Source organism: Styela clava, chromosome 15 (assembly GCF_964204865.1).
Source record: "Styela clava chromosome 15, kaStyClav1.hap1.2, whole genome shotgun sequence".
Lineage (NCBI taxonomy): Eukaryota > Metazoa > Chordata > Ascidiacea > Stolidobranchia > Styelidae > Styela > Styela clava.
In genome coordinates this window covers 13,528,034-13,537,447 of record NC_135264.1, presented here as the reverse complement: position 1 = coordinate 13,537,447, position 9,414 = coordinate 13,528,034, and the positions used below count along the sequence as shown (strand labels likewise).

At 37.2% G+C, this 9,414-nt stretch overlaps 2 protein-coding genes across 2 annotated transcripts; both read right to left on the bottom strand.

The window, feature by feature from the left end:
- Positions 1–205: 205 nt before the first annotated feature.
- On the bottom strand, positions 206–2,722 carry LOC144411845 (uncharacterized). The gene has a single exon (XM_078109466.1). It carries the CDS (start codon positions 2,720–2,722, stop codon positions 206–208), a length of 2,517 nt encoding a protein of 838 aa, XP_077965592.1.
- Positions 2,723–2,729: 7 nt separating this feature from the next.
- Positions 2,730–3,923, bottom strand: LOC144411844 (uncharacterized). The gene has a single exon (XM_078109464.1). It carries the CDS (start codon positions 3,921–3,923, stop codon positions 2,730–2,732), a length of 1,194 nt encoding a protein of 397 aa, XP_077965590.1.
- Between the last annotated feature and the right edge of the window lie 5,491 nt (positions 3,924–9,414).

Below are 9,414 nucleotides of genomic sequence, written 5' to 3'. Positions count from 1 at the left end.
CTTGTCATGCCATTTTTGACGAATGGCTATAGTTGGCAAATATTCCTTGCAGAATCTTCTCCAGAACTCGTCAGCAAGAAGTTGAACTCGACGCCACTGCAGACGACTATAAGAATCTTGATTATCGAATAATCCAGGTGAAATACATGGCGTTGGTCTTTGCAGAAGTAGATGATTTGGAGATAGTGGTGCATTATCTCTTGGGTCAAAAGAAACTGGACACAAAGGGTCTTGAATTGATAATGTATTCTGCCTCCAGGAGTGCAGTATGCAGAACATCTTGAGATACTACAGGAGATTTATAAAACATCTTGTTCAAAATTCTTCGTATGGATCGAATTAAAATTTCCCAGGAACCTCCTTGGTTGCTGGCTGTTGGAGTATTGAAATACCAGCGTATTTCTTGTTTTCTGAAGAACCCATCTAATTTGGTAGGATCAAGCTTCTGTATTTCTTCTCGCAATATTCGTTGAGCTCCTACAAAATTGGAGCCATTGTCACTGTGCAATTCAAAGGGTTTTGATCTTCTTGCCATAAACCTCCCAAGAGCATTTATAAAAGCATCAGTGGACAAATCTTCAGCCAGTTCAATATGAACAGCTCTTGTTGTGAGGCATGTAAATATGCAGCCATATCTTTTGATTTCACTTCTCCCACGTTTGATCAAGTATGGGCCGAAAAAGTCAACTCCCGTTGAATAGAATAGTGGTTGGCCAACCTTTAGTCGAGCAGATGGCAGTTCAGCCATTAACTGTTCTCCTTGTCGTGTGTTAGCTTTTCTACAGGTTACACATTTATTCAATTCATGCCGAATTGTTGCTCTTGGTCTTGTGATCCAATATTTTTCACGAATAACATTCCAGGTATGAGAAACAGTTGAATGCCCAACTTTCTTGTGATAGAAGTCAATGATCAATCTGGTTAAGTGGTGATCATTTGGTAAAATGATGGGATGTCGCATTTCAAATGAAATAGGAGCTTTATCCAACCTCCCCCCAATTTGTAGAATTCCATCAGTTACTATTGGATCCAGTTTTGCAATTGACTTTGTATGCTCAGTTTTCTTCATCTCATGACGAGCCTTCCCGTCACCAATTTCACCTTTGTCTGATAAATTATCAATGACAGATTTGTAATTCTGATGCTGAACATATTTCACAAGTGCTTGCTCTGCATATTGCATTTCTTCCACAGTTATGTTTCTTGTGGTAACAGAATTTTGGTTACGAAGGAAACCTTTATATCGTAACACCCATGCAGTAGAAATCTTGAGTCTTTGTAAATCAGAAAAGCTTTTTATGTAGTTGTCAATTTTGTCAATATTCGAAGCAATAATTGTTGCCACTTTCTTTCTTTCAATTGGCTGAAATTCATCAGGAAAGACTGTTTCATCTTCACAATTTCGTGGCCAACTATCTTCAGTCTTCCATAAAAATTCAGGTGCAAGCAACCAACGACTTTTATTGACGAGTGTTTTTAATGATAAGCCGCGTGATGCGTCATCAGCCGAATTGAATTTTGAAGGCACATGTCGCCATTGAGACGGGTTTGACTGTCGATGAATCTTGGCCAATCTATTTGCAACAAAGGTACGAAAACGTTTTCTTGGATTGCATATGCTTTGACGCACTGCACTTGAATCAGTCCAAAATACAGATTCACAATCAGAATAACCCAACTTTAATCGTAGCCACTTGTCTGCTTTTACAGCTAGCACAGCAGCGACAAGTTCAAGTCTAGGAATGCTTTCAGCCCTCGGAGGAGTCACCTTTGCTTTACCACACAAAAAGGAGCAGTGTATTTGGTTATTTTCATCGACCAGCCTTAAATACGAAACTACACCATAACCGAAGCTGGAAGCATCTGAGAAATGATGTATCTGACAATGTTTGATATTTCCAAACTCTTGTGGCTTGAAGCATCTTGGAATCGAAATATATTCAAGTTCAGTGAGCTGGTTGAACCAAGTGTCCCATTCTTTGATATTGTCTTCTGTAATTACTTCATCCCAGCCTAATCCTTTTTCAATGATTTCTTGTTGCAACATTTTTGCTACCAGAATCACAGGAGCAAGCATTCCCAGAAGATCAAATAGTGAATTAACCGCAGATAAAATTGTCCTTCTTGTATATGTCTTCAACTTAGGTACAGTTGAACAAAATTGAAAAGCATCGGCATCCACAAGCCAAAAAACTCCAAGAACACGCTCTTTTCGAGGTTTATGCAAATCTAAATCCTTTATAGACTTAGTCTGTTCAGATTCTGGAATTTTGGCCATTACAGTGGAACTATTTGAAATCCACTTCGTTAGATTGAAACCTCCCTTCTTCATCAACTTACAAAGTTGTGTTTTTGTGTCTATTGCATCTTCATCACTATCAGAAGATGTAAGACAGTCATCTACATAAAATCCATTTTCAACAATCTCACAAATTCTTTTATCAAATTCATGACCAAATCGTTTCCCGGTTTCCTTCAAGCAGAATGAAGCAATGCAAGGTGAACTGCAAGCTCCAAATATATGGCGTTCCATGAAATATAATTCCGCCTTCTTTGAAATGTCACCATTTGGCCACCAAAGAAATCGCAAAGCATTGCAATCTTTTTTCTTAACTTTAATTTGATGAAACATAGCTTCAATATCAGCAACTAAAGCTATGCGTCCCTTACGAAATTGAGTCAACACTCCAATAAGGCTTGACACCAAGTCTGGTCCAGGCATGAGAGTGTCAAGTAGCGTACCAGACAAAGTTCACAAAGTTGACATGGATCTTGTGTGTTGATGGAATATTCACTGACGGTCCGATAATCGACCATCCCAATGGAGATTTTTGTGCAAATGGCTGCTTCTTGTTTCCAGTTCGAACTTCCAACACATAATGTGCATATGGACAATCAGTTCCAATAAGCAGAGAAACCTTTGTATTTTTAATCTTAGGTAGACCAATTTCTTGCAGATGTGAAAGTAGCTTGAATTCTTCATCAGATGGAATAGGATTTGGTTGAACTGGAATCTTGTCAATAGACATCACATTTTCGATGAATATTTCTTCTTTATTGTCGATTGATGCAACAGCGAGATTTACTACAACACCATCATGCATGACTGGTCGTTGTCCTAATGTGTTGATTTCAACAGTCCTTTGTTTTCCAGTCAAACCGAGTTCTTCAATTAGGCTTGTTTCACAAAATGTTGTATCAGACCCAATATCGACCAGAGCATATGTTTCCACTTCCACATTGTTTGCTCGAATCCTGACAGGCAAAATATTCCTGTAGGTATACATGGAGCTCTTACATGCATTTGAATTAGCTTGAACTGCAGAAGTCACATTCTTCTGAATTGGGCTTTGTTTATCATCATTTCTTTTGAAGTTTGCATTTTCTTCATTTTCAAATTTTTTAGTATTCAAATGCAACAAGGTATGATGTCTTCGGCCACACCCTTTAACGGTGCATGTATATTGTGACTTGCAGTCCTTTACCAAGTGACCTCCACGTAGACAATTGAAGCAGAAACCAAATTCTTTCAGAAACTTCACTCGTTCTTCAATCGACTTTGCATTAAACTTTTCACATTTTGACAAAAGATGGGAAAAGGAACAACACTTACATTTCAAAATGATAGGACCCTGGACATGAGAAGTTGCTTTCACATCCTCAGTTTTAACAGTATAAGTTGTAGACTTTCGTGTTGATTGCCGTTTTAGTTGTGGCTTATCTTCACGTCTTCTGATGTTCAACAATTTTGCAGTATCTGAACCTGCAATATCAGCTTCCTCTTCTATGAAATCAGCCAAGTCCCATATCTGAGCCTTTTTACCAGTATCATTCTTGATCCTCACAGCTTTCCTTTCCCATGCCTTTTGTGAGCTGTAAGGTAGCTTACTGGCAAAATCGATAATGCGATCAGATGTATTCATTTCTCCAAGGCTATCAAGCTTACCGAGTACAAGAATACATTTTCTTAATAAAATAGCATAGTTCTGCAGTGCTGATCATCTGGTTTTATATTCAAACAGCGGTTCAACTGTTCCTTAAAAGCTTCAGTTACAACATCTAAATCACCAAATTTCTTGTGAAGAATAGATTTAGCCTTGGCATAACCCACTTCCGGTTCAAATATAGAACAGTGTTGTATGAGTGATTTTGCCTTCCCTCTACATTGATGTAGTAAGAAATCCAATTTCAAGGCATCTGTAGGTGCTTTAGCATCAATATTAGTTTCAAAATTTTTCTTGAAAATATAGTAGGAATATCAACTTGGGAGCATGCATGGCTTCACCAAATGCTCTGGCTATACTGTGAGCAAATTTATCAGTGTCAGTGACCAAAGGTTTAGATATATGTTCAATATTTGAATCTGTATTCGGTGCAAAATCAGCTGATTGTTGGGAAAACCCTGAATTCATGCCGTCATCCTTGTTTGGTGACACCACGTCTTGTTTAGGTGAAACAGCAGGTTTAGCTGTTGCTATAGGAGATGATTGACTTACCACCTGTTGAATAGGAACTTTTCTCTCAGGTTGTTGTTCGTGTTCTACAGTCTGCGAAGTTACTACAGCTGTAGCTTCCTTTTGCACACCAGACCCTCTGAATATATCTGATGAAGACCGAGAACTTCCAGCATCATCCATCACGGATGAATTCTCCCAAACAGCAGCCTCTGCCTCTGCTTCTTGCAAATCAAATTTTTCATCTAATATTTGATTTTCATGTTCAATTTTGCGTTTTTCATCTTCAATTTTTTGCTTTGCTTCTGTTCTTTGCAATGCAATCCGAGCTCTTTCACGCTTAACTTGTGCCTTAGCCATATGTACAGACCCTTTGCTGCACATTGATGTCTTGCTACTCGTATAAGATCGTTTACTTCGTATGCTACCAGACAAGGACATTACTTCACTTTCCGCTCTTTTTCTTCTGGAATCGGGAAGTTCAGAATCTTTGCATTGATTTGAACTCCACGTCTTGGGGTTTTGTAAAGTGTAAATTCACGTACTCGAGCAAAAAGGTTGTCAATGTCTTTATTCACATTCCGAAGTTCGTTTTCGAATTTCAATCTTATCTCATCATTAGGTGCAGCTGATGTACTCTCAGAGTACATTTCCACAAGTTTGGCAAAAGGATGATCAATACTTGACATAACAGAATTTAGCACATGCAAATCTCGATCAGCAATTGCTTTCTCAGCCATGAGATATAAATGTTCTAACATTGTACGTTGTTTTTGACATCAGCTAGTGATGGCATCTTCTGACAAGCGGCTGTTGAATAGTTAGCCAGTTGCCTCAAAGCCAGTGTTCTGGGTGAGTAATCTTCATCACTCAAACTCAAGTTCATGATTTATTTTCTTCAGTCAGTAGGTTTATTGAAAATGAATTCGTTCAAAACTTTGTTCATATGAAACGTTTAAAAGAGTTTCGAAAACTTAGTTCGTTTCGAAAACGTAGTTAGTTTCGAAAACTTAGTACGTTTCGAAAACTTATTATGTAACACCTTTTCTATGTATCCTGGCCAATACAGGTGTCGCATAAGGGGGTGACTGAAATATCTGGCTGTTCTTTGATTCTTGGAAAACTATTCGAAAACGCGTAACTCTCAGTGTGTCCTCCAATGCCACAAATATCAAAAAATGTTGTTCAATGAAATTTGATATATTGAAATAAATCCAGTAAAACAGTTCACAATGTTGAATGAGGTTCAAGAGGTGTAGCAAAGGTAGTGATGCGAATGTAGCGTAATGATGTGTTGCGTAATGATCCAAATGTTGCGTATGTTGCGGTTTTCTGAATTTAAATAAAAATATTCAAATACAGAGGCAAGATTAGACTTGTCCAGCGAGAGTCGATTGCAACATGTGTTGACAATTGACATCTGGAACTTTCTATTTGTAGTTTCACTTTAGGGAAATCCCCATTGATAGTAGATAATACCAATTTTCGAACTTACAACAAATATGTATGTACGAATTACTTACTAAATAAATTTACGGTGCTCCCGAAGTATGCGAACCAAGATGACATCGGAACGTGACACGGGTAACAGGTTAGGGTTAGGCGATAATTTTTTTCCAATTTTCCCTATTTTAGTCCTATTATCAGTTCGAAGACTAGCCAAGAGCCTCCCGTAGTATTTATACCTAAAATTATGGCCTAACCCTAACCTGGTACACATATTACATTCCGATGTCCGCCATCTTGGTTCGCATACTTCGGGAGCCCCAGTATATATTTACGGGTAAACTCATGTTGATAATAAATGAAGCACAACCGGTGTTAGCAAAACGATGTAATTTGCTGATGTTTCGAATTTCTATACAGAAAAACTTCATCAGGGCATGATATGGAAAGGACACAAGTGGATATATATATATTTTTTCTTTTTCTTGCTCTTTATATATCCACTTGTGTCCTTTCCATATCATGCCCAGATGAAGTTTTTCTGTATAGAAATTCGAAACGTCGGCAAATTACTAGGGATGAGACAAGATTCGGACTCGTTCTCGGATTCGTGGCCGAATCTCCCGTAATTTGCTACTCGGATTCGGCCCGAGCCCTTGATGATTTTACCCGAGTCCGGGATATCATACGTCACGCGATAGTCAAGCGCAGACTGGTGGCGGCAACTTTTTCGTTCTGTTTTGCCACGAGACTGTCCAGCCTATTTTCTCTACGGTGAAATTAAAACTAGGCGCCAAAACTACAAATTCACAACACCGTAAGAACAAAATAATGTCAGCGTAAGTCAGTTGAATAAATTCCAGTGTTGCGTGTAGCTTGCCTTCCATTGCCAGACGTCGTTTAGTGAATGTTTACCACGTCCTATTTCAAGTATATACTTGCTAATCCTCGAACAGTGATTAATCCGCAATTAGCGGTAACCATGTCGTGCTGTTCGCCTTTTATCGTTCCATAAATGATCTAGCTATTTCCGGAGAGAAACAAATGTGAGAAATGTTTGAAATGAAACGATAAAATAGTGAAAAGTACAACTCGCAGATGTCAGTGGCGTTACAATCGTATATATGTACAAAAACAATCTCGCAAGTCGAGTCGCATCGATTAAATGTGCATAAATTTGGAAACTATTACTCGTGGTAATTGGATGTTAATCGGGCCGACTTTTTATTTTTATTCAATAAGTATTTACATACACCGCGATTAGTGACGGGCAAAATCGAATTTTTCCTGATCGAATAATTCGTCTATTTCTTTTTATTTACCGATAGTAGAAAATTACCAGAAGACTGGAGACTCGATAACAAAGCGGCGCCTTTACTTCTTATCCGTAATTTTATCACAATCGCGAATTGTTTTTTTTTGTCACCGCGATCGTTTCGGCGACCGACATCCTAATTAAGGTTGGTAAACTATATTTTTAAAGCACCTTTTTCACTATCAGTTCTCACGCAACGCCGGACATCGAAGTTTCGTTTTTATATTTCAGGCAGAAGTTTATGGTGGCCCATCGTTGTCACGCGTAAAATTTAAAAAAAAATGAAAAAATAAAATGAAAAATCGAAAATAAAAAAATAGTTGTGAAAAAACATAAAAATAATTGAAAAAAAAGAAGTGAAAAAAAAATGAAAAATAAAAAAAAAATTAAAAAAAAAAATTGGATAAAAGAAAATAAAAAGGTTGACAACGATGGTCCGCCTCGTGGCCCATCGTTGTCACGCGTTTTTATTTTTAGAAAATTTGATGCTGCTTGGGACCAACGTTGTCAGGCTTAATCCTACACGCACAAATGTGTTTCCTGGGTTTTTTTCGTTCTTATTTTTAATTTTTTTTTTTAATTTAAATTTTTTTTTTTTATTTTTTTTTTAATTATTTTTATGTTTTTTCACAACTATTTTTATTTTCGGTTTTTTATTTTATTTTTTATTTTCATTTTTAATTTTACGCGTGACAACGATGGGCCACCATAGAAGTGTGAGTACAAATCGGCGAATATATTAAAGACAGCTATTAATTAGTGAATTCATAAACATTAATTTTATTCTGGTCTCATCTTCTGAATTTGATCTTCCATATCACAATTTGTAAATTACGGTCCCTGTTTTAAGCGAACAATACCTATCGTGGCTGTGTTATTTTCAGTATTATATAATAAATAAAAACTCCGGAAATATACCATTGCGTGCGGTTTTGAGTTATGGCATTTCTACCTAGTCCAAACAATATTTCCATATATTACATTATTTACCTGCCTCATTTAATCTGGCTTGACGTTTCTAAATGTGAAAAGGTGTTGGCGCGCTTTAAGCAAAATTGGCAATTGTAAAGATAACGATAGGCGCAGAAAGAAAACCAAAAACAAAATAATTCTCACATTTATCGTTTTTGTCTGTTAGCGAGTATCGATCGTATGTGAATTCTTACTCGTAACTCTCTTTTCTAAATTAATGTTAATAAATTCGATTTTGCTTTTCAAAGCGCCGTTATTTGTATTAATGAAAATGATGGTGTCATGACCATGAGTTTGAACAGACAGCCGTAACTTAGCATATAACACGTTTCGCCTTTTGCGTCTCTCTTATTGAATTATAATCAACAATTACACATTCTTATTTTCCGCGGATTCGACAATCGCTATTGATGGTTTTCAAACGAAGAATAGCTAGCTATTTTGTTACGATATATTCATAAGATACATTTATTCGATGCTTTCACAGTTAATTGGCAATTCTTTATTAATATCTCAATTATCACGGAGATGGGCGTCTGCATCAGCGCCGACTACAAAAGATAACATATAAGTAAAAATATCCAATAAAAAATTTGTTCCAAACATGTGGGTTATGGCCCATATTTATCGTGACAGGACACGAGCGCGGCGTCTTCCGCAGTCGACGCGGCGGTCGATCAGAGTTACGTAACAAAGTATTCCTTCGACGGCGAATAGAACCTATTTATACTACCGTAATTTAAACTAGCCGCTCAGCGAATGATTGTCTCGAAAGCAATAGTGTTTATGTGCAACGTTTTCAACTGCATAGTCTTATCATACAGAATGTTTAATTTACGGCCAATATACGCGAACAACAGCTTCACTTTAGGTATTTATTTCGGAGCTATGTAAAAGTATTGGACTCGGGACTCGGACACGAGTCCAGCGCAAATACTCGGGATTCGAACCTTTTTGGATTCGTCGCATCCCTACAAATTACATCGTTTTGCTAACACCGGTTGTGCTTCATTTATTATCAACTATAAAGATAATGATATTATATATATATTTTATGTTTTTTTTTTATATAATCAAGATTTCCTCTGTTGAACGAACATCAGATAAACTATAGGCCCTATACGATCTCGCTCCTACACTCAATTAAAAAGATTGTGAAATGACGTGTTCAATCTAGAATTTATATCTGACATGGGCAAACTACGGCCCGCGAACCGAAATCTGGCC